The 25605-nt window shown below is 38.3% G+C and overlaps 1 protein-coding gene across 1 annotated transcript; it reads right to left on the reverse strand.

Moving 5' to 3' along the window:
• Positions 1–14968: 14968 nt before the first annotated feature.
• Positions 14969–25120, reverse strand: LOC139466792 (protein PIF-like). Its single transcript, XM_071248477.1, has 11 exons — positions 25030–25120; positions 24343–24418; positions 23159–23701; positions 21343–21528; positions 20667–20852; positions 19229–19435; positions 18665–18871; positions 17468–17817; positions 16306–16399; positions 15438–15517; positions 14969–15100 (listed from the first exon to the last, which is right to left on the reverse strand). The coding sequence occupies exons 2-11, from the start codon at positions 24398–24400 to the stop codon at positions 15074–15076; spliced, it is 1938 nt and encodes a 645-aa protein (XP_071104578.1). The 5' UTR covers positions 24401–24418; positions 25030–25120; the 3' UTR covers positions 14969–15073.
• Between the last annotated feature and the right edge of the window lie 485 nt (positions 25121–25605).

Here is a 25605-nt window from a genome sequence, read left to right on the forward strand (position 1 = left end):
GATTTCATAAGCTATGTCTGCACAAACTAATGCTTTATGTCACGTACGCGGTGTCTAGTTTTAAGCAAAGTTGTTGTTTTTAAAAATAGAATTGACGTAATGCAGGATATCAAGCTAATACAGAAACATTTTTAAAACGTTTCCATGTAGTTAAAAAAAAACGTTTTAAAAACCTGTATGTGTGGAGTTTCTTTTACGTTCACAAAAACGTTTCCAAAAAACGTTATGACAATGTTTTCATGAAACATTGCCCTGCGAAACCGCCAGAAAGGTTGTATACACGTTGTGTGTGTTAGCTGGGTATATTGCACAGACACCGATACACTTTGATCAATTATGGAACAAAGCAAGTAATATCAATATACATTTGGAGCCATGGATCACAAAAGACAAATCTTAATGGAAGAACGGAAAATGCTTCTCGTTTTCATTTCGATTTGTTTCAAATGATACATCATCGTTATAATAATGGCAATGTTAATAATTTGATGGCACCATCACAAACACATGCAAAGGTAAGCCAAAGTTGGCTGGAGCTGCTGGAATATTGCTCGACGTAAAGGGGAATTGTCTATTGGAGAGTTGAAGAAACTACTTTGTCGGACAGTCTTGTGGAGAGTTTTGTAGTATATTTATAACACAGGTGAGGCTGTTATATTGGTCTCCTATAAATCTAGTTCACATGGGGTAAATCAGTACAATGGAATTTACCATAATTGAACGATACCTGATCATTGGTACACCTGAAACTTATGTTAAATTTATTGGCTTAACTGCCTTGTCTTAATGTAGGCAATCCGAGCAGAAGTTTCATATACATAAAGGAAAGAACAACACGAAAGGGGTCACAATTGGTGCCCATTGGGCTGCCAACTTCCGGCCTTGATGTCCTTCACCAAATTTCACATGGATGTTGGTGATGTAACTCTATAACTTATGTCTGTGGCCACCATGTTAAGTAGCAAATGCCACATGGATTTGACAATCAAATGTTTTGGCATAAGTGAACCATGCAAATGCTTTGAGAATATGGGAATACACATCATATTAATTCCACTTGATTTAAATACTTTTTGTGAGTATAAAGAAAGCACCTCTTTGAGTGTCACAAGGATTTTGGTTGATCTTTTGGACAGGGATTTGATGGAACATTTGCTGGACCACGCAATATATATCTCTTTGTACTGAGTTTTATGGAGTCTTGGAATCCAGTATGAGAAATGGGCATGTCTTCAGTTTTGGGTGTCAAGCTAAATGTTGATAGTACTGATGGATGATTTGGCAGAAGTGGTTGGAGGCTGCTTACGATATTTTGGTCCATATTTGAAAATCGGAAAATGTATTTTTGTCAACAATAGAGAAGTCATCTGGGATTATATGACCTGCAGGTTGGCGGAGTTGAGTGGACACAAGGAGTGGAATCATGAGTAGCCACGTTGAGTTACAGGTTCCTGTAATTAAACACGTGGAAGAAATGTTGTTAGTGTAGGCAAATGAAACTTTTGGTTGTTCATGAAATTTGAAAAATTGTGGGATATTTTGGGAATCTCATCTTTTTCTGGAAATATTACTTAAAGTTAAGGCATCGATTCCCTTGTTTGGAAATTTCAAATTCAGGAACGCCTGGTCTTTGTTAAATCTAGTGGAGTCTGTTTCTGGTTTGGCCAAACGTTTTCAGAAAATATGAAGGAATATATGCTCTTGTCGATACTGTGGTCTCTTACTGTTTTTAAACCTATTCATCAGCAAAAGATTGTCCAGTGTAAGAATCTGGACATGAAAAATGAAAAAAAGTATCACAAATCCCACAAGAACGGACACATTTGTTCCACGAAAGTTTAACAGATAGTATGTTATGCTGCAATAACTTTGCATAAGAACGGAAGGGCGAACATTGATATCGCAAGTGATATCATGGGAGTACTGAGAAATGTGTTGTACATCAGTTTTAAGTAATCATCATATTTGTCAACTATATCGTTGCTAAACATAGGTGCCTCCCGTAGTCCACGTGACCCAATTCCAACATATTATTTGTTAATTTATTGTTGCGGAATTATAACTTAAATACACTCATTAGTGAGAGATAATTGTATTCCTTTCTTAATGTCATTTTGTTCCTTGCCAAGCGAATATGAACACCCTTAGGAAGTGACATTTTAATCACTTGTGTTGCTGACGCCTGCACACCATGAAAAACATGATACTGACATATTCAAGTTAACATAACGTGTCACCAAAGAAAGAAGTCGTTACTATCGAGTGATAAGTTGGAATATACCGTGTATTTGATATTATGTCCAGGTTGGTGACAACAGTTTTAACAAAAGAGAAAGATTGTTGAATTAAGAGTGAGTGAGTTTGGTTTTACGTTGCTTTTAGCAATATTCCAGCAATATCACGGCGGGGACACCAGTAATGGGCTTCACACATTGTACCCATGTCGGGAATCGAACCCGGGTCTTCTGCGTGACGAGCGAACGCTTTATCCGCCCGACCGCGCCGAATATTCAGCTGTATTTAGCTTGAAATTGTATCTGGATTGAAGACTTATACTTGCAGGGCAGTCACGTTGCATTATACAGTTGAACACACAGAGAGGTTATCTGGTCAATATAATGATATACTCATTTTCGTGGACTATTTCTTGTGGTCTCCTTGTTGACAGAAAGTATCGTATGATCAACATATAACATACTTGTAACTTTGTAAAAAGTATTCGTTTTGCTTAGTAAAATCTTTTTCCAAGATAAGAAGTCGCAGTAAATCTACATGTCAGGCGCATATAAGTCATGGAAAGGAGCAACTCAATACGGAATGTTGAAAGTAGCAAGCTGTAACAAGTTTTCTATGGAGTCTTAGTTTTTATTTTTTCTCTACTCTCATTTTCCACACTCACCCGTCGCCAATGAGCATGCATGACGCTGGTCTCTATGACGACATCATGGTATAAATGGACAATGGCGCTGTAGACATTACAGTGCGGTCAGAGAAGGGAAAGAACATGTTGCTGTTCAGAGTTCCACACTGCTTGCCTTTACTGGGTAAGTTGAAAAGTCAATTTGTAGCGTTTAATACAAAGAAGAAATGCGGAGTCTATTTACATCAAAATGTCATAAAGTAATGGTAAATTGTATGTATTAAAATTATGTACTGATAGAAACTGTGATACTGATAAATGCTGATGAATTGTAAAACTCTTTCTACTCACACTTAAATAACAAATTAGCAACAATTTATATATTATGTGACTGCTGCCTTTAAACATGTAATAATAAATGAATTGTCACACTTTATTCCCGTTCTTAGTTGTAACATGCTGGGCAGTTCTCCATGGCGTCGATGGAGCTTGTGGTACAGGCGGTGATTGCCAGAATGGAGGAACATGCCCATCAGATACGTGTGTCTGTGACGGTACTGGGTATGATGGTGCCACATGCGAAAATGGTAAATCAGTAAAAAACATATGTTACCAGTATATAAATCTATTTCGAAACTTCAATATAAATTAGTAATCTATGACATTTTGCTAGAAATGTGGATATAAACAGGGCCACGTGTATAGGATATGCTGAAGCTATCTATGTCTTTGTGGGAGTGATTAGGAATTAAACATACTGTGTTTTCAATGTAGAGCTAGGTTACCTGTAAATTTAACAGCGCTAAATTGAATTTGTAACCAAACGCGCAAAAAGCTCTACATTGAAAACACAATATGTTTATCTCCATTCTACCATGACTGAATAAAACGCATACTTCACTCGAACACATGACAGGCATTGAAAGCATTTTAGCACGGCACCTTGGTAAGCTAACATGAGGTGGGCAAAGCTTTGCAAGCTTTTCACGGCTTTAGCTCTACATTGCGCGTCACCATTATGACGTCATATCGCTCATTGTGACGCAAAAGATATGACGTCACAGTCGTATATTGAAAAGCGCCAAAATTCCAAGCTCTCTGTTGTCTCCAAAACGTAAATACATTCCCTTTGCCCGAAATGTATTGTCACACATCCTTTAAATATTGTAGTAACCACATCTGTGCATTTTGTGTCCTGTAATTGTAGATATTATTATTTAAATATGCCTACCGACAATGACTAAAATAGTACTATTCTATGAATATTAGCTTCCGAGGTGATGCAGCAATCCGACCAGCTGTTTCAATCGGGTGGGTGGGGTGGGGGGTGGGGTGGGGTGGGGTGGGGGTGGGTTGGGGGGTGGTGTGGGGGGGTGGGATGGGGGATATTATTGTGATTTAACATATAATCATATAGAAGTTTCATTTTCAAACATCATAGTCTGGTTCATATGTTTTTGTTGGTTTGTTGTTTAACGCCGCATTCGGCAATATTCCAGCTAAATGACGGCGGTCTGTAAGTAATCGAGTCTGAACCAGACAATCCAGTGATTGACATCATGAGCATCGTTCCTTGAAATTGGAATACGATGACATGCATCAACCAAGTCAGCGAGCCTGATCACCCAATCCCGTTAGTCTGGGGCCATATCGTGTTGTTGCACATTCTCCAATTGTGTAGCATGGTAGTCAGCAATAACGGGATCTCGAATTTTGAAATGATTTCAGTGTAGTCAGGTTGATGAACATCAGCACATACTATCGATCGCATACTAAATTGTGTTAAGGGCTTGACAAATATTCGTGTGTGATTGTAGCGTTAGAACAAAGGCCAATGTTTAAAGCAAGTTTTGTGACCGTGATACGTGTATTTGAAAAGCAGAAGTGTATTGATGTCGAGAGAACATCATTCGACTCGGTACACATATATCAGATACCAAAGTGTTGTGTGAAGATCTGTGATAAGTGGTGTTATAGACCATGATATGCTGTGTTGCCAGCAGAGTACGATTTATAGTCGGCTGACAATGTTTCCTACTCATTTAAGCTTGAAGATCGGAAAATGCGTAACACTATTGAAATAGCATGATTACAAAAACTCACTCTTGTTTAGTGAATTAGTCATTTGTGTTTATTACATTCGTTTGATATTTTCATTTTTTCAATTACCATTCCGAGGTCGAATTCTTAAGTGATGAAGTGGTTGTATAAATGTAGCAGTTTACGGTTATTTTTATATCAAAATACATTTGTTCTTCTGCATTTTTCTACACTAGATATCAATGCATGTACAGCAACTGATGCCCCCAAACATGACTGCCACGAACACGCAGACTGTACAAGTATGCCTGGATCCTTCACCTGCAAATGCAAGTCTGGCTTGTTTGGAGTATACACATAACCGTTATCAGTACCTTTTATTAAATATTGTTTTCATTCCTTGGTAGACATTGATGAGTGCAGTACAAGTGCTGATGACTGTGAAACAAACGCCGACTGCACAAACACGGAAGGATCGTTCACCTGCACATGCAAGTCTGGCTATGTTGGAGATGGAACGACTTGCACAGGTAAATATATATTCAGTGTTTGACTTTCTGATATTGTTGTATAGAAATCCGATTTGTCTACCATTGATGCTCCAAGAAAAGAAACTACGCTGCGTCATGCAAATGTATATGCCTGAACGATGGAATGAAAATGGAACGAAATACAACAGAACGTAGATGAAATTTGGTTGGTATGCGCCTGTCGTTTAAGAAATGGTGAAGACTTGCACTGCTGGGTTGTACAAACCTGGAAACGAACAACTCGGAAGTTATTCAAAGGGTCAGTGAAAATCATGTGTTCAAGGATGTGGGATAGGTGCAAAAAAAAACCAAGTAGTGGTAGTAGTAGTAGAAATAATAGTAATAGTAGTAGTAGTATACTAGTAGCAGTAGAAGTTATACGAATAGTAGTAGTAGCAGTAGAGGTAGTACTGGTAATATAAGTTATAGTAGTAGAAGTAATACTAATTGTAGTAGCAGTAGTAGAGGTAATAGAAGTAGTAGTAGTAGTAGACGTTATAGAAGTAGTCGCTGTAGTAGTAGTAGCAGTATTAGTAAAGGTAATAGTAGTAGTAGTAGTAGTAGTGGTAATAGTATTAGTATTAGTAGTATTAGTAGTAGTAGTAGTAAAAGTAGTAGTAGTAGTAGTAGTTGTAGTAGTAGTAATGGTAGTAGTAGTAGTAGTAGTAATAGTAGTAGTAGTTGTAGTAATTCTAGTAGTAGGAGTAGTAGTAGTAGTTCTAATAGTAGTGGTAGTAGTAGTAGTAGTAATAGTAGTAGTAGCAGAAGTAATAGCAATAGTAGTAGTTGTAGTAGTAATAGTAGTAGTAGTAGTAGAAGTAATAGTAGTATTAGTAGTTGTAGTAGTAGTAGTAGTAATAGTAGTAGTAGTGGTAGTAGTAGTAGTAGTAGTTGTAGTAGTAGTAGTTGTAGTAGAAATAGTAGTAGTAGGAGTTGTAGTAGTAGTAGTAGTAGTAGTAGTACTAGTAGTAGTAGTTGTAGTAGTAGTACTAGTAATATTAGTAGTAGTGGTAGTAGCAGTAGTAGTAGTAGTAGTTGTAGTAGTAGTAGTAGTAGTAATGGTAGTGGTGGTGGTATGAACATTGGCATGACAATCACTGAACACACATGTCAGATACATATGAGGTCGTATTTTCCGTGTTCATAGCATATTTCATACAATACGAATTTACATCATCCACATTCTCTTAATCGAGGTCTTTACTAGTCGAGGTTGGCAGATAAATCATTATCTTGAAAATATTTCTTTCTAATATTTCTGTAATACAACCCAGACTTGTGCATTCACATTATGTAAGAATAGATGGGATCGTACTGTCGCATGGCTGTGACTGGTAATCTTCTGCATCTCATGTGTAGTTTGTAGTCATGTGTAGTTTACACATCAGTGATAATTTACATGTATACAACGATTAAAACCGGTGGTAGATATTACCAAGCTAACGGGATTATATTACCGGCGTGGGCTCTTTAGGTATGTAATGAGGTAATTAGAATCTATCGAGGAGATAAACTTTGATGTGCACTGACCGTTACCGCATTCCATTTAAGTTTCCTGTGAACACTGCATATTTGTTAAGCAGGACTGGAAAACCATCAATGGTATCAAATCCACCTGGTAGAAACATGATTACTTTTTATGAGCATCTGCCCAGAAAAAAAAATCGTAGTTGATAGCTTATTAATCAACCTAAACATTGGTCATGTCTAGCATGGTCATTATACTGAATCAGCAACTTGTAATGCATAAAACTTAGACTAGATATTTCCTTTTTTTTGCCTTGTACCATATGCTCCCGTGTTGTTAAGGTAAACAATTTACTTGTCTTTGCATGTGTTTGTGACGGGATCGCGAACACTTGATAAGTGGTGTTATAGACCATGATATGCTGTGTTGCCAGCAGAGTACGATTTATAGTCGGCTGACAATGTTTCCTACTCATTTAAGCTTGAAGATCGGAAAATGCGTAACACTATTGAAATAGCATGATTACAAAAACTCACTCTTGTTTAGTGAATTAGTCATTTGTGTTTATTACATTCGTTTGATATTTTCGTTTTTTCAATTACCATTCCGAGGTCGAATTCTTAAGTGATGAAGTGATTGTATAAATGTAGCAGTTTACGGTTATCTTTATATCAAAATACATTTGTTCTTCTGCATTTTTCTACACTAGATATCAATGCATGTACAGCAACTGATGCCCCCAAACATGACTGCCACGAACACGCAGACTGTACAAGTATGCCTGGATCCTTCACCTGCAAATGCAAGTCTGGCTTGTTTGGATTATACACATAACCGTTATCAGTACCTTTTATTAAATATTGTTTTCATTCCTTGGTAGACATTGATGAGTGCAGTACAAGTGCTGATGACTGTGATACAGACGCCGACTGCACAAACACGGAAGGATCGTTCACCTGCGCATGCAAGTCTGGCTATGTTGGAGATGGAACGACTTGCACAGGTAAATATATATTCAGTGTTTGACTTTCTGATATTATTGTATAGAAATCCGATTTGTCTACCATTGATGCTCCAAGAAAAGAAACTACGCTGCGTCATGCAAATGTATATGCCTGAACGATGGAATGAAAATGGAACGAAATACAACAGAACGTAGATGAAATTTGGTTGGTATGCGCCTGTCGTTTAAGAAATGGTGAAGACTTGCACTGCTGGGTTGTACAAACCTGGAAACGAACAACTCGGAAGTTATTCAAAGGGTCAGTGAAAATCATGTGTTCAAGGATGTGGGATAGGTGCAAAAAAAAAAAGTAGTAGTAGTAGTAGTAGTAGTAGTAGTAGAAATAATAGTAGTAGTAGTAGTATACTAGTAGCAGTAGAAGTTATACGAATAGTAGTAGCAGTAGAAGTAGTACTGGTAATATAAGTTAGAGTAGTAGAAGTAATACTAATTGTAGTAGCAGTAGTAGAGGTAATAGAAGTAGTAGTAGTAGTAGTAGTAGAAGTTATAGAAGTAGTCGCTGTAGTAGTAGTAGCAGTATTAGTAAAGGTAATAGCAGTAGTAGTAGTTGTAGTAGTAGTAGTAGTAATAGTAGTAGTAGTAGTAGTAAAAGTAGTAGTAGTAGTAGTAGTTGTAGTAGTAGTAGTAGTAGTGGTAGTAGTAGTAGTAGTAGTAGTAGTAACAGTAGTAGTAGTTGTAGTAGTTCTAGTAGTAGGAGGAGTAGTAGTAGTAGTTCTAGTAGTAATAATAGTAGTAGTAGTAGTAATAGTAGTAGCAGCAAAACTAATAATAGTAGTAGTAGTAGTAGTAGTAATAGTAGTAGTAGTGGTAAAAGTAGTAGTAGTAATAGTAGAGCAGTAGTAGTAATAATAGTAGTAGTAGTAGTTGTAATAGTAGTAGAAGTAATAGTAGTAGTAGTTGTAGTAGTAGTAGTAATTGTAGTAGTAGTAGTAGGAGTAGTAGTAGTTGTAGTAGTAGTAGTAGTAGTAGTACTAGTAGTAGTAGTTGTAGTAGTAATAGTAGTAATAGTAGAAGTAGTGGTAGTAGTAGTAGTAGTAGTAGTAGTAGTAGTAGTAGTAGTGGTGGTGGTATGAACAGATGGCATGACAATCACTGAACACACATGTCAGATACATATGAGGTCGTATTTTCCGTGTTCATAGCATATTTCACATAATATAAATTTACATCATCAACATTCTCTTAATCGAGGTCTTTACTAGTCGAGGTTGGCAGATAAATCATTATCTTGAAAATATTTCTTTCTAATATTTCTGTAATACAACCCAGACTTGTGCATTCACATTATGTAAGAATAGATGGGATCGTACTGTCGCATGGCTGTGACTGGTAATCTTCTGCATCTCATGTGTAGTTTGTAGTCATGTGTAGTTTACACATCAGTGATAATTTACAACGATTAAAACCGGTGGTAGATATTACCAAGCTAACGGGATTATATTACCGGCGTGGGCTCTTTAGGTATGTAATGAGGTAATTAGAATCTATCGAGGAGATAAACGTTGGTGTGCACTGACCGTTACCGCATTCCATTTAAGTTTCCTGTGAACACTGCATATTTGTTAAGCAGGACTGGAAAATGGTATCAAATACACCTGGTAGAAACACGATAACCTTTTATGAGCATCTGCACAGAAAAAAAATCGTATTTGATAGCTTATTAATCAACTTCAACATTGGTTATGCCTAGCATGGTCATCATACTGAATCAGCAACTTGTGATGCATAAAACTTAGACTAGCTATTTCCTCATTTTGCCTTGTACCATATGCTCCCGTGTTGTTAAGGTAAACAATTTCATTGACTTTGCATGTTTGTGACGGGATCGCGAACACTTGATATCAGGGTTATTTGATAGTAATTCATAAACACATACTCATTATATAGTGGGAATCGTGCAACCTACTATGCTTTTAGCAGATATTTCTTAGGAATATGGAAATAGTTATATATTTTGTTTGCTTTTGCTGCTTTTGCTTTATGAATATGGTGATACTAATTGAAATGTGAAACGGAACCTTTATGTTTCAGAGGGTGTGTGTTCTGATGGTGGGTTCGAATGCGCCAACGGAGGAACATGTGTCACAAGCCCCTCCCCTACCATCTGTACCTGTGCGGGGGGTTACACAGGAGATACATGTCAGAACGGTAGGGAAACATTTTTAATATTAACGAACCAAATTAAAACTGTAAAAATTCGATTGTCATAGTGTTAAAAGAGAAATTTTGGTAAATACCAATAAAAAAAAATATTGAAAAATAAACTGGTTTATAAAAGTAAAGTAATAAGCAATGAACAACGAGTCTAATTTTATATGTTATCTCGGTTTCATTGATAACTAGTGACATATATCTGTAACATGCGTTACATGTACATTTACAGAGATCAAGAACCGTTTTGAATGTGATTCGTTGATCGGAAGAGAGTTGTCATGTCCTAAGCGCTACAACAGCGTATTTGTATAAAACGTGCTCACATAGGGTAAATAAGTTAAAATTCACAATTCTTTGTAACAAGCGTTTAAATTATTTAGACGGATACAAATTACAAAATTTCTGTTTATTTCAGATGGAGATACGGTGAAGACTTCCGCATTCTTGATGACGTTGTCTGTTCTCACATTCTTCGTCATCCTGTGAAACGATCATTCTCACACTGACGGCCGCATCATGTTTGAAACTACGTTCTTGTTTGACATGTTAATGTAAACAAATAAGGGAACATTTATTAAGCGAATCATCAGAATTATTTGGCCCTGTTTTGAGCAAAGAGAAATTTAAATTTTACTCTTTGAACATTTTGTTGATACTAGAAGATAAGAGGATGACACAAAGGAAACATTATTCAGCTATATTTTTTATTAGTTAATTTTGTTCATCGGTATATCTTTAATGCATTGTGCTTTTTTCAATACAGTAGATGTATTGGTTTGGTGTGTGTGCTTTTAAATATAATTGATACCAAGTGATTCAAAAGAAATTATCATTGATTCTGTACTGATCGTTAACGTCTCACTATAGGTAAAAAAACAAAATTCCTCTCGTTAGTCGTTTCGGCCGCTGATAACATGTTACTGATGACGTGGACCTCTCTCCCAGTGACCACCGACACAGAGTAAATGTTATCTACTTTTTACTTTTAGTGATACAACAATTCATATTAAAATCGATGGTTATATGTTATTTAGTGATATTTGTACTTTATTTGAAATAAACATCACCAGCAAGTTATAACGCTTTATTGACTTCTGTTTATAAATCGTCGTTTTGATTTTAAGAGTCGTCTTTGAAAGGGAGATATTACTTAATGTGGCTTCCGCAATGTCCCAGCCACGTAGCGATGGGAACATGTACAAATTAATACAAATCTGTTAATATGGGCTCTAAAACAGCTACCGAAATGTTTCAAATTCGGTGGGAAATATGCCCAATCAGGGTCAAGTTGTTTCCATTTTTTTGTTGCTTCATTTCACAAATATTCAAGCTAAATGACGGCGACCTTAAAATGATCTGGTCTGCACCAAGCTGAGAGCCGTATCTCTTTGGGTTCCCTTTCACAATACGCTTTCACGCCGTGTTATAATTGAAAAACTGTTCTAAGCGGCGTAAAATCAAACTAAGTCAAACTCACAATCCATCCGTCATGCGTCATACGGGTATCACTCAGCCATCACAGGGTTCTGTGGTGTGAGGGATGTGTCAATACTGCTTTTACTGAAGCTCCATTTCTGGTGGCAAATTTCAGTTTGGACCAAACGTACTTTGTTGTTCTTAATAAGACAGTACTAACATGCCAGACATGTATCTGGTGGTATTGTGCTGATAAGTTAGTGAATTTTCATAAATTCTGATTTCTACCTGATTTTTGCTTTGAAAGTTTACGACACTTCAATCAATACTGAGATATTTTTATATACCTCTTTTCTGTCGGCGTGGAGATGTAAAATGGGTTTCAATGTCGCAACGTACATGTACATGCGGAGTAATGCCGTTTATATAGTGGTAGCCAACTGTGATACCATGCCACAGTTTCACATGAATATCCCACTCAGATACAGTATACTGACCGACCAGCACTTGTCTTATCTCCTTAATCATGTTAATGCCATGCGCCAGGCAGAGCAGAAACAAGAACAATCTTTTAACGTCTTTCGGTTTGTCGCGGTTCGGATTGAACCACCGATCTTCCACTCTCCGGAAAGACGCTCTATCCACTAGACCACTGAGGCGATCGCATCTCATATGTTTTTTTGTAGCCAGTGAAACATACATGATACTGCATATGGTAACGTGATACTTTATAGTGTGGATGCTCCTCCTGACCAAGGCTCACTCTGTTTGCAAGGCAGTGTGATATGACTACATTTGTATACTAAAAGCAACTTGAATATACTTGGCTAAAACGGATCCCCATAATATAATCACGTTATGTAAGAAGAAGAAACTCGTAAGTATGATTATATGAAGTGAGTAACACGTGCATCTACCCAACAATTACACAATATAAACCTAAAACTATCAAATTCAGCATTAAATGCAATATATCCTAGGTGTGAAAACACGCGGGTTATATGTTAGGCTTTTTTATGAGAAGCACTTTAGTTCACGGATGGTAACAATTACATTATTAACAGGGGTAACTACATTTGAGTAACCTGAACATTTTTAAATGTTATTTGATAATCTAGACTTAATTGAAACTTTTTATTTGTTTTAGCTTGAACCGACAATCCACAACATATTGAACACTGAGGTGTGAAGTCAATTGAGACAAAGTAAATTCGAGTACGAGAGAACAATACTCTTTTCTTATGTCTACGCGGAGTAAATGTCGTTTACCTTTAACTTGAAGTTACACAGAGTATCTACTTTCAACTTCACAATCTTCAGATCTGTGGTAATACACAAATGTTATTTATCGATATTTGTAAATCTTTATGAATATACCTCACTTGGAAGTTTGTTACTATTGTTGGGTTGAGTTTATTTCTCGGCGTTGTCATTTAAGCAGTAGCCCGTTGAAAGTGAGGTAATATTTGACAATGTCTAGGCCATATAGCGACGAGAACAAATTACATATTCATAAACATTAATATAAAAACAAACAGGTAGAATATGTTTGTTTGTTATCAAATCTACACTCAGTATCATTTCATCTATTTGACGATGTCTGTACATAATTTGGGTCTGGACCAGACAAACCAGTGATTGATACTATGAGCAGCCTGTCACGTCGTCGACGTACTATGACACGCTTTGAACGACGTCACCAAGCCTAACCGTCCGATCCATTAAGTCGCCTCGTATGGCAAGCATAGATTGCTGGGGGACCGCATTCCCCATGGGGGAAACAGGGTAACTATACGAACTACCATTAAGACCATGTGCGTCATAAACATTCATGATTTGTCTAGAGATCAATCATATTTAAATCTTGCATGGGTAAACATATATTTTCTAGTTGCAGCTTTATAATATGAAAACCATCGTTACTTTGATCGAAGCATCCCTAAATAGTCCCGTGGAAGCCATGACACCTACGAGTTGTCGAGAGATACACCATCATTGAATATATAGTTGTAGGCCATTTAGACATTGACAGTCTGGATGATCTAGTAACTTGAGAAACCTAATCACCTGACGCTTCATTTTATCCATTTCGTAATAAGTCTATTCAGCTGTGGGTTATCTGCACCATACCCGTTCTCGTAGGTTTCACCAAAGTGAAAACGTTTGAGATCTGCGCCACTTCGGGATTTCCTTCCACAGTAAGCTGACTTGGCGGGATATAACTGAAATACTCTCCAGAGCATTCAAACCTAACTCACCCCTGCTAACTTTTCAGCTGTCAAGAATCATTAATGTGTACAATGTATCTCCCGGCTATCGCAGGGCACCGTGTTGGAATGTGTCATTAGCGATTTTACTGACCCTTCATTTGTTTTGGAATATTCATTTAAAATTTTCCAAAACGTATCTTGGTGTAGTGTTTGAGGTAGCAGAAACATGCCGTGAAATATATGGTATTTTACTTATATGAACACTATTTTTAAATAATTTTGATATTTAGACCTGGTTAAACGAGCACCCGATGTTAGCATTGTAGTTTTACGACTCTTCAATCAATTCAAGAATTGCCTTTAAGCCATTTTATATCTGAATTTGAAGCCCGTGAATTACAGCTTCATGTGTTGTTTGTTTGTTGTTTAACGCCTCAGTTAGCAATATTCCAGCTATATGACGACGATCTGTAAATAATGGAATTTGGACTAGAAAATCCAGTGATTGACATTATTAGCTTCGATCCACGCAATTAGGATACCACTACATGCATAAACATTGTCAGCGAGTCTGACCACTCGATCCTGTTAGTCGCCTCTGACAACAAGCATGGGTTGCTGAAGACCTATGCTAAGCAGGATGTTAATGTTATAGAACAATATGACTATCCTATGGTCCATTATGTAGAACAAGATCTCACATCCTGTGCTCCATTATATAGAACAATATGCCTACAATATGCCCAATTCTATGGTCGATCATGTAAAACAATATGCCTACATGTAACTTATGTTCCATTTTGTAGAACAATATGATCATCCTATGGACCATTAAGTACAATGATATGCCCACCCTATGGTCCATTATGTAGAACAATATACCAATCCTATTGCCGACTATATAGAGCAAGTTGTCCCATCCTATGATCCATTATGTAGAACATTGTGTCCCATCCTATGGTCCATTATGTAAAACAATATGCCTACCCTATGTCCCATCTTCGATAACGTGGAACGGAAAAAGGAAAATCATCACAGTTCATTTGATTACTCTTACAGAACCAAACGCTGTGTACATCTCGTTAATCTACGATGGTTTTCAGAAACGACGTTAACGTTGCCCCACATAATTCTTGAGGGCAGGATTCTATGTCGTGTGTTTTTGGTACGGTACAGAGATATTACTTTGGATACCGATTTTTCAATTAATTCGTTTAGTTAAGACAAACATTAAGGGGTACGTAAAGAGCAGTATTTATAACAAACATGACAGAATCAGAAATAGTGTACTATACATTTTAATACTGATATCGAGATAAAAGCCGCACTTTATGGTCCCACGTGATGAATCACTGTGTTGAACTACCGGCTCTATGGATCGCAGATGAAGACTTTGAACTGAAACACAAAAGCAAGATACACTACGAGTTCGTTTGCTTTTTAACGCCACTGCAATATCCCAACTATGGTTAAGCGAGGATATGTGTGGCATCTTCCTCTAATAAGTTGGCACACCATGATCTTACTGAAATACTGTTAAGAAGCGTTAACTTACTTAACTTAACTCACTCTCTTACCAGCATCATTAAGTATTACATTCTTTAATATACCCTGGAACTGTTCATATCCATTTGACTCAATTTATGTTTCAGGCTAGCAAGTAATAATAAAACACTTAAGTCTTAAACTCAATTCGTACAACAAATGTATAACTAAGAACAGGTAAACGACGTACTTCTTCCAGGACGCCGTGGAAGAAGTCGAGGCCAGTACCGTACCCAATCTGCATTGCACACTGGCTTTTCCCGATGTTACCTGCAAAGTATTCAAGAAATGATGAATAGGGAAGAAGGTATAGTTATAATTGAGATCACTTTGAAAGCTTTTTTCAGATAGATAAACTGTCGTCATTTTAGCAGAATTCGTATTTTCCGGAGGATAAATCGACAACAGGAATAATAAACAAGATAAAACTCATGAAAAGCATGAAAATATTCATTTTTTTCGTTTAAAACAAAACAGATTCAAGTGGTTCAAGTGATTAACTTCACAAATAGGGATGAACTAAACAAATAAAACTATACACCTATATATGTTTAATGGTAGCTAATGAATAATAGTGAACACGAAATGGTTATTCGATGGTTATGTATTTATCGGATGTCATCGTTGTATTTTTGGATACTAAGTTTACAGTGTTGCTGCAATTGCTTTGAGCCCAGTAATGTATTGAAAACATTTGTAATGTTTTGGTAAATTCCAGTTTTTAATTGTATACATCTTTTGTCTCGGCAGTTTATATTTTTACATTTCAGATGAATGCTGAAAATTAGATTGTGAACATTGAACCTCTCTAGTGAGAGACAGAAAATCTTTGATGCCATGTCGTTTGTGTTGGCATTTATACCTTAAGGAAAAATTAACTGCTGTTGGTAACTTTGGCAATTTGAAATACAGTGGACTAGTTCCATGATATTTATTCCCTTCCGTTTGCTTAATATTTTTCAGGTGCCCTAACCACAAAATAACGGTATGTATCATACTGTTCAAGTTGGATTCTTTCATATAGGAAATATTTCAAACGACCATCCAAATATTTGTACCATCAAATGCCATCTGTTTGCTGGAGGTATTGACTTCTGCTTTCATCAGCCCATTCTTGATGATCAGCTTCACCTCAATCAGGGACGTCGTGGCCTGAAATGTACCCACACACAAATGTTCAAACCCACAATTGATAATATCAACTCGTAACTAGTCCATTACCTTCATGTTTCCCAGCAACTATTGTCCATTTTGTTACGATGTTAATAGTGTCAGTAAACATTCCCGTGTATGTTCGTGTGTGTGGCTGTTTGTACTAGTCTTGACTGATGACGATTTATAGTGCTAGCACACTGAGATACCATGCAGCAGTTTTACATGAATACCCCACTCAGACACAGTATACTGACTCCGAGCCGACCAGTCCTTGTTTAGCCCCTTAATGCCGAGCGCCAGACAGGGTAACAACAAGTACTATCTTTTAACGTCTTTTGGTTTGACGCGCCTGGGGATCGAAACCCGGACCTTCCGCTCCAGTAGTGGAAGAAATATGAAGATCGGTATTGGGAGAAGAGGTACAGATAGTCGACGTGAGGATTCTGAGAATATGCGGGAAATACCAACCTGTTTTTAACATGGACTTGTCCGACATAGGTAATTAGGATCCTATTCAGGGAGTCATTCATAATTAAAATACGGTAAATATATTTATGTCGATACTCATATATGTTGCGCCCTTAATGTTTTTTTCTCCCTTCTTTGTTTTATTGTATGATAAGCAATTCTCACTCGTCGTTTATTTCTATAATATAGACATGTTCTCGCTTGACTAGAATGAATGTTGTGTGACCCGATCAGCAATGTTCCAGATTGATAAGAGCGTCTGGAACAGATTAACCAGTGAGTCAGTCAGTGGGTTGAGCGCCCTTTTATTAGCAATATCGAGGCGGGAGATTCCAGAAATGGGCCTCACACATTGCATCCAGCTGGGAATCTAACCCATTCCTGAAGGGTAATGATAGAATGCTTTGAACATTTGGCTACCCACCTCCCCAAGAGGTGTGAGCATCGATCCCCAACCATTAGGGTACGATGCCAAGCAATAATTAGAGCTTGTCGATCGGATCACAATGGCAGTCGGCTCTAACAAGTATTGGTACAGGGGACCTGTTCCTGCATAAATATGTGATGGAGTGTAAGAAGAAAGTTTTTTATACTCACTGTGTAAGTTATATTCAAAGTATGCATTACGTTGTTGCTGTTGTCAACACGAAAGTAGACAGTTGACCCCTGGGTGGTGATGTAGATGCTGCCTCCGTGTCCGCAGTCGTCGTTGGTGACGATAGCCTGTGTTTTGCTTGTTGTCTGAGTTTGTTTGAAGGAGAAGGAGATGATTAAGGTGTTACCGAAATGCATGTTGGAGAAACGCAGGATGCGGAGTTGGGTGTTGTTGCTGAAGACGCCGTGGCCTCTGCTTGTAGTAACAATACCAGTGTTTTGTACGTAGTAGTTGTTTGCAGAATGGTCATTAACGTCACCGTTGAAAGGAAGGTAAACCTCGGCCTGACAAACTGAAATGAAAACGCTGTTCACAGTGTTGTGTTCTATATTCACAAAATGCAAACATCTTCACGCTTGATTCATGCACGTGTACCTCGTTCGCTCCTTTAATTACAGTTGCCAGAACCACATAAATACATTAAGTAAAAACATTATTGAGTATAATATCTTCATCGTTCGTCTTATCTCATGTATGTTCATGTGTATTAAATTGTCACAGGCAAGAGAATAACCAGTCTAGATTATCCACCGAAACAAATGCCATTGGGCGCAAAAGACAAAACAGCTGTGAAAAAAAATGGACCACTGAAAATCAGAGATAACACCAGGTGCCATGCAACGGCGACCTGTAAACAAACCAGACAATCAAGTGACAGATGGACCTGCAATTCCAATAACAGGATAGTGCATTTACTGATTTCAATGAAACTGATAAAAACGATATGTTAATTTTCAATTACGACTGTGTACAAGTGTAGATATTCTGTTTCTTATAAGTAAAGAAAAACCTTTAAAAAATATATTCGTTTTGCAACACAGTGGAACAGTGCAACACAACAGATGTACCAAACTGAGTAAGTTGTGTTTAACGCCGCTTTTAACATTATTCCAGTTATATCCCAGCTTAATGTGGGAGGTGCAGGTCTCAGACGTTTACCACTTCACTGAAACCCACGAGCACGCGTATGGTGCTGACAAACCTAGAAACATAATCTGGGCGAACCGGGATTCGAACCCACAATCATAGGTTTCTGGCGTGCCCAAGGGACGCAACTCTGCACAACGAATCGCGGAGCCTTAGGCGACTGGGCCCCCCGTGTACCCTAAAAAACTGACTATCTACAGGTGCAGGGTTACCTGGGGATGCGTCATTCTGGCCAGTGATGCAGATGCAACTTGTACTTGAGTACACAGTACCGGGAGCGCAGTATCTAGTGATCCAGTTTCCATGAATCAGCTGCTGATACTGAGCAGTATTGCCAGACTTTGCCTTCGTAGAGCCGTCGCACAACGACGAAGGAGCAGAAGTTGACGGTGCAGCAGTCGGTGGAGCAAATGTTTCATCTGTGATGAAAACAAAAAAACAACAAATTCTTGGTATACGATTGTTTGTATATGTCAGATATTATGTCTGATGCAATTCCCTATTTTGCCTTAAACCATATGCCCCGTGTTGTTTCAGGTAAACAATTGACTTGTCTTTTCATGTGTTTGTGAGGGCTATTTGATAGTGATTCGTAAACACATGCTTACAGTCGGAATAGTACAATGGATATCTGTCATGATTGTGGAAATGGTTTTGTCGCTTTTACTTACAATACCTTCTCCGTTCGTAAACTTTAAGGTCATGGCGGTGCCGAATGAAAGGATAACAAGGAACTAATATTCTGGTATTTAGCATGTATAGAGTTAACCACGCACCTGCAGCTTCCACTGTGCAGACAACATTAGCTGGCCAATCGCACACCAAGTGTTGCTGGTTCCAATACAGACCCGGACTGCATTGCATGTTATGGAAAATAGCACTGGTCCCTGGTCTGGGTTCCTGGCACTGTATGAACCGGGCACAGTCATCAGGGTCTGGCAAGTATCCAATACCGTTGGCATACCGACAACCTCTGCATGGATCTAAAACATACGAATAAGGTTTTTCGTTGAACCTTCAGCTGTTTACATCCGATTTGATACTTATACCACATCTGGATGTTGGTGTAAGCAACACAATACTTTTCTAAGCTATCTACAACGCATCACATCAAACTCTAATTTATGGGGATTTTTTCCTTCCTAACTGAATCTATCTTTAAATAAATCTTAGCACAAGGGAAAGTCTCAATCCATGTATAGTGTGTGCATGCCACTTAGGTGGGACTAGGGGTTTAGATAGTGGATACAGCGTAACAGAATGATGAATTCAGCTGAAAATTTAAAAGATGATGCAGGCATATTGAAAAGCTATTTATGTCAGAAGTCGGGATCAATTGTGATATTTGAAAGTACAATAGCTAATGCTCATAACACAGTGATTTATATAAAATTTGGTATATATGTAGTTGTGAATGGGGCCATGTAATGTAAACGATTTTACGATATTCAAACTTTGGATCAGTATTTTACCTTTGCACTTTGTACCTTGCTCTTATAATTTCTCAAAATGTGTTTCCTCATGAGTCCATCTCCTCAGAAACCACTTGACCAAAAAAGCTGGAAATATTTGCGCAATATTCGAATCCGATTTTCATGGTGGTGGCCATATGTCAAAGGCTTTTCATGTCCCTTACTCAGTCTTTGATCATTGATGAAATTTGGCACATATGTAGTAAGTAGTTGGGCTCGACATACATGTGATATTAAATATTTGCATTTGACCTTTGCACCCCTACGCTACTATAAGCGGAAACTTCTTTTGGCTGTTACTCCATAATTTATTTACCAAAAACAAATGTCATATGTTCAGTGTGATGTTCTTATTCTTTTGCACAATGTTGATCTTGTTTTGACCATGCTTCTCAATTCTCTCTCGCTATTTGGCTATGTAAGTGACCGAGAGAGATAGAATTTAGCATGTAGGTTTCTCCTCATGATGACATCATATTTTGTTCACAACATTTGAATATCAACGCTAACAACAGCTTTTTGTGAAGTGACTGTACTTGACTACATATAGTTGTCTACAAATCTAGGAGAGCTTCAGTATCGTGGAGCTATCTGTCAGAAACAGGAAAGGTATTTGTGAACAAATACTTACTTTAACTTAACAAATGTTACGTTGACGTAATATCCATTGGTAAATGGAGTGCACAAACACTGCGATATTCATGTCCGCATTTACATGACGTGAAGCTGATTACAAATTCACCTTGACATCCTGCTGCGTTGCAAGTCTCAAAATAATCTCCGGTTGTGGATCCCACACAGTCCGCTCCGCCGTTGCTGGGAGCAGGGTTGGTGCAGCTCCTGGTCCTGGAGATGGTTCTAGAGCCTCCTCCACACGACGCTGAGCAATCTCCGGTTGTAACCGTCCACTCAGTCCAGTTTCCGTCAACTTTGTTGTAAAAAGAATAGCCAACGTAGAAAAAAGCGAGTGTAACAATCAGTATTTTTAAATGGGCACGATATATCAAAGAAGATTAAATTTTGAGATGGCATAATTAGATGGTTAAACGTATAAAGTAAATTTACCTTTACTCTATTGTAGCTGAAAATATGAAATTAACCATTTACATACTCACACCAATTGCATGTTCATAAAAGTTATACAGATGTGAAATATTGTTTCTTTTAAACGCATACATGAAAATGTATTTACTCTTATTCATTTAGCATACATCTTTGTAATACCAAATACCATTTCTTATTTTTGCCTTATGTAAACAATAAAAGGCAGTTTGAATGGCATACAATTACCCTGTTATTACCTGACCAAGTTTTACAATGCTAACAATAAATGTTTATTAACCACTATCAAATAGTGATGATGCCAAATCTTTCCGGAAAGGTGTTAAAGAATGTTTTAATTGTGGCATTAAGCGTACCTGGACAGCCGTTGGTGCTGCAACTCTCTGTGTATTGATCAGACGGAGACCCTTCACAGTCCGCCCCGCCGTTGCTGGGAGCAGGGTTTGTGCAGGCCCTGGTCCTGGAGATGGTTTTAGATCCTCCTCCACAGGATACAGAACACCCTCCGACAGTATCCGTCCACTCAGTCCAGTTTCCGTCAACTGTGTTGTAAGAACAAATGATTGAGATAACAAGGCAGCTTTACCATTAGGATTTGTAAATTGGCAAGATATATAAAAAAAGATCAATATATTTAGAAAAAGAACATTAACGTTGTTATCCACTGATCTAAGTTGACGGGGATGTTAATATCGTAAGAAGGGCGTTCGGGTAGCCTAATGGTTAAAGCGTTCGCTCGTCACGCTGGGTTCGATTCCTGCCATGGGGGACAATGTGCGAAGCCTATTTCTGGTGTCCCACGCCGTGATATTGCTGGACTATTGCTGAAAGTGGCGTAAAACTATACTCACTCAAAATCATCGTAAGAATGAAAAGTTAAATGGTTTGGTTTGCAAAGTCCTGAACCAGGTTGAAGAGTCTCCTGAGTTTCAGTCATGTTTTCTATAACATCTCATCGACCTTTTCTACAATAAGCTACAAGTTTTCTCCAGCTTCTTTGCAAATATGAAGAAGCAAATGTGCAATGTGTATTTTACAAGTAAGGTCCACTAGTGTATTATAAAGTCAATTTGAGTCCGACATGGTAGACATGAATAAATTCAAAACGTCAACGTCAGAGAATATCAGATTTGATTATCTAGCGGTAGGGCGCAAGAGGCACAATAGTGATGAACATTATATGAATGGATCACTGAAAATCTTGATGACACAAGTGTTCGCGAAGGGTACTCGTGTCCTTAAGGATGACTTCCAATAGATGAAAGACCGGGTATCTAAAAAGTAATTACAAAGTAAGTACAAAAGAATATCAAGCTGGGCTCGATTTCACATCACAGGAGTATGTGAGTATGGTTTTACGCCGCTTTTAGCAATATTCCAGCAATATCACGGCGGTCACATCGCAGGAAGTTAACGACTGAAGATTACCGGGTTCATTAGTGGCATCCATTTGCTGAAATCAGAGTATAGTTGAAAAGTGGGCGTTATTATGTTTAATGTTCTCGAGAGACAAGACAATCGTCATGTGTCTAAGACAGTGACGTAGAATTCTGAGCCTTCAAAGTTACCTTTTTACAATAAATGTACAATATAATCTAATATTCACATCAACAGATTATTACGTTTTATAAACTATAATGTTTTCTTAAAGCAAGGAAAGTGAACTCATTAATGCCATTTCACTATAAAGTAAATGCAGTCAGGATGGACAAAGCGATCTTAGCCTTAAGGTGATCGTAACACCCATACCTTATCACAGACTTAAGACTGTCTAAGATTGTTTGCACAACGCCTCCCAGTTCTACGCAGTAGTAATTCGATCGCGATGATTGCTCAATGAACTCCTGCATGATTGTCATTAAATAACTGGGCGGTCGGGTTGCCACGGTGGTTAAAGTGTTCGCTCGTCACGCCGAAGACCCGGGCTCGATTCCCGACAAGGGTCGATGCGTGAAGCCCATTTCTGGTGTCCCCCGCCGTGATATTGCTGGAATATTGCTAAAAGCGGCATAATGGTAAACTCACTCAATCAATCATTAAATAACATGGAGACAGGTAAATGTAAATGCAACATCCCTTGAAGGCTATACTCGATCTTAATGCTTTCAAGTATGACTAAGATTTTGATGAGAAACAACAGAAAAAGCTTAGAAAATCAATGTTTGGCTATACCTTTGCAGACCTCCTGTACCAGGGTGACGATAATGTCGTTGAGTTCACTAAAAGCGGTAATATTCTTGACATTGGCGTTAGATGAGGCAATGTCGTTTAGCTCTGAGATCCTGATTTTTGAACCGATTCCGATCGCAAACATCTCGATGCCCAAGGCTTTCGCATCTGCAGCTTCTTGTGCAGTTCTGTTTGGATATCGGGACCGGCCGTCGGTGATGACGATGCCGACTTTTGGAACGCCAGGACGACTCTCATTACGCATAATCTCTGTCATTTTGGCGATTCCAAGGTGCGTGTGTGTCCCTTCCTGAGGGTGGTCAAACTGGCTAATCTGTGCCTGCAGTTGTGACCGGTTGGTGCTGAGATGCGCTACGTCAGATACAGACGAACTGAAGACCACGGCACCAAACATCTGACCTTCCTCTCCTAGATCAAGCCAGTTTGTCAGCTGGATAAGAGAATTCTTCAGAAGAATAAACTCATCATCTAAGATGCTGTCAGAGCCATCAACAACGGCAACGACATCCAGCAGATGCGCGCAGTCTGGAAAACACAGAAATATACATGTTTCCAAATATTACTCCAAGATTTCAATTAAATCTATTTAGGGATTTTCAGTGTCTAAATCATCGAACATGTATTATATTGCCACGTTCGAATACAAGCAAGTCTCAAATTTGGGCCATTCCTAGAACATAAAGGTATAATAAGTAAACTCGCATTAGAGAAGTAAAAAAGGCTCAGATCACTAAACAAGAGCGACAGTATGGACTTTCAGTTATATTGTATAGTTTTAGAGCCTTATCCCGAAAAGGTTGTGGATTGTAAAATACATATTTATATTACACAATATGACACAACATGTGAATTTGAAATTACCCAATTCCCAAACTGACTTCTGTTTAGTTTGTTAGTTTGTTTTAAAGCCACACTGAGCTATATTCCAGCTATAACGTTGGCCTGTAAATCATCGAGTCTGGACAATACCGTCATTGACTGTATGAGCAGCTACCCACGCCACCCGGGTATGTTGATTCTCCATCAACCAAATCACCGAGCCAGACCTACTGATTATTAAGACTAATAGGAAATGATGTGGACCAAAAATTCCAGTTTCTGATGATCAGATTGAAACTGATGAGCTGATCTTAATCTGACGATTATATATCACAGTAATATCTTACTCTGGCCAGACACTGCTTGAACACCGAAGACAATGGCAATCACCGCGAACCAGTTCATCCTGTTCACGAGACGAGACTGAAAGCAAGAAGTGTTTGAGTAAGCGAGTTGAATGACATATACAACGATGTTTCAGCAATACCCTGGCACGGTATGCATATAACACGAAAGCATTAAACAGTGCAGATCTTACAAGTCTACGTCTTCAGAGAAGATTAGGAGGACCAGAACAGTAAGACCAAAGTGGCGAATATTTTATGAGGACCAACTACCTGCTGATCTGATACAGTCAAACACAGGTAAGTGACTCTTTAATTATTATGAATTACTCAGCTGTGCTTTGTCAAGAAGCTAATCTTTATGAATCTGTACCACATGCAAACTATATATCGTCGGATCATATGTTTTCGGGCGGCCATGTTTATCGCGAGTAAACCCGCTATAACGAGGGTTGTGGCGTCACACATACATTGCAAATACTCAAAAGATGGCTTGACTTTAAGATAAAGTTTTCTTTTATAAGTTAGTTACATGCTTTAAGGTTGTTCTTGTGATTAGTGAGAAAACAACGAATGTTGCTTAAGTGTCTGAAAGCCCATAACACGGGGATATTATCATGCTTGAGAGTAATGCTCGAAGGGTGAACACGGCATGGAGTGAGACAATCAGGGCAGACCAGTAACACCTACCTTTCCAATGAGAAGAGTATGATGTACCACGGTTGTAGGTTTAGGACAAGGTTCCCCGTTACCTGTCTGTCGAGAAGTGAGTAGCGGCGTATGAATGTCACATGATATATTCGTGACCACCCAATGACTGCACAGGGTGGACACTCATCCCTTATATGGGCACATGACTCATCTTATCCCCAGATCCGGGTATCAGCTGAACATTCTGGTGAAACACTGAAACACACCTGGCAAACTCTATCGTCTGTAGCATCATAATGGGTACTGCGTACAAGCCGTCTAGATCAAATACACCCAAGCTACACAATCACTCTCTATCACATTGGGTCAGAGTAACCCGGTAGTCACGGTGTTTGTTTGTTTGTTGTTTTCATGTACTCGGTTACTGAAAAGGCGAGAATATGTTAGCCCTGCTTCACACAGTTCAAATGTCCCAAGAACATGCAAATCTTCAGTCTTAGATTGCCACGATGGTTTTCTATGCAATTATGCAAAAACAACATAAACCAATTTATAACAAATACTATTTGGGATAACACTTAAAGTAAAGTACAGTTTCTATTACTTTTGGGGGGT

The sequence above is a fragment of the Haliotis cracherodii genome, unplaced genomic scaffold, assembly GCF_022045235.1.
Source record: "Haliotis cracherodii isolate W230 unplaced genomic scaffold, xgHalCrac1.p SCAF_19, whole genome shotgun sequence".
NCBI classification, from domain to species: domain Eukaryota; kingdom Metazoa; phylum Mollusca; class Gastropoda; order Lepetellida; family Haliotidae; genus Haliotis; species Haliotis cracherodii.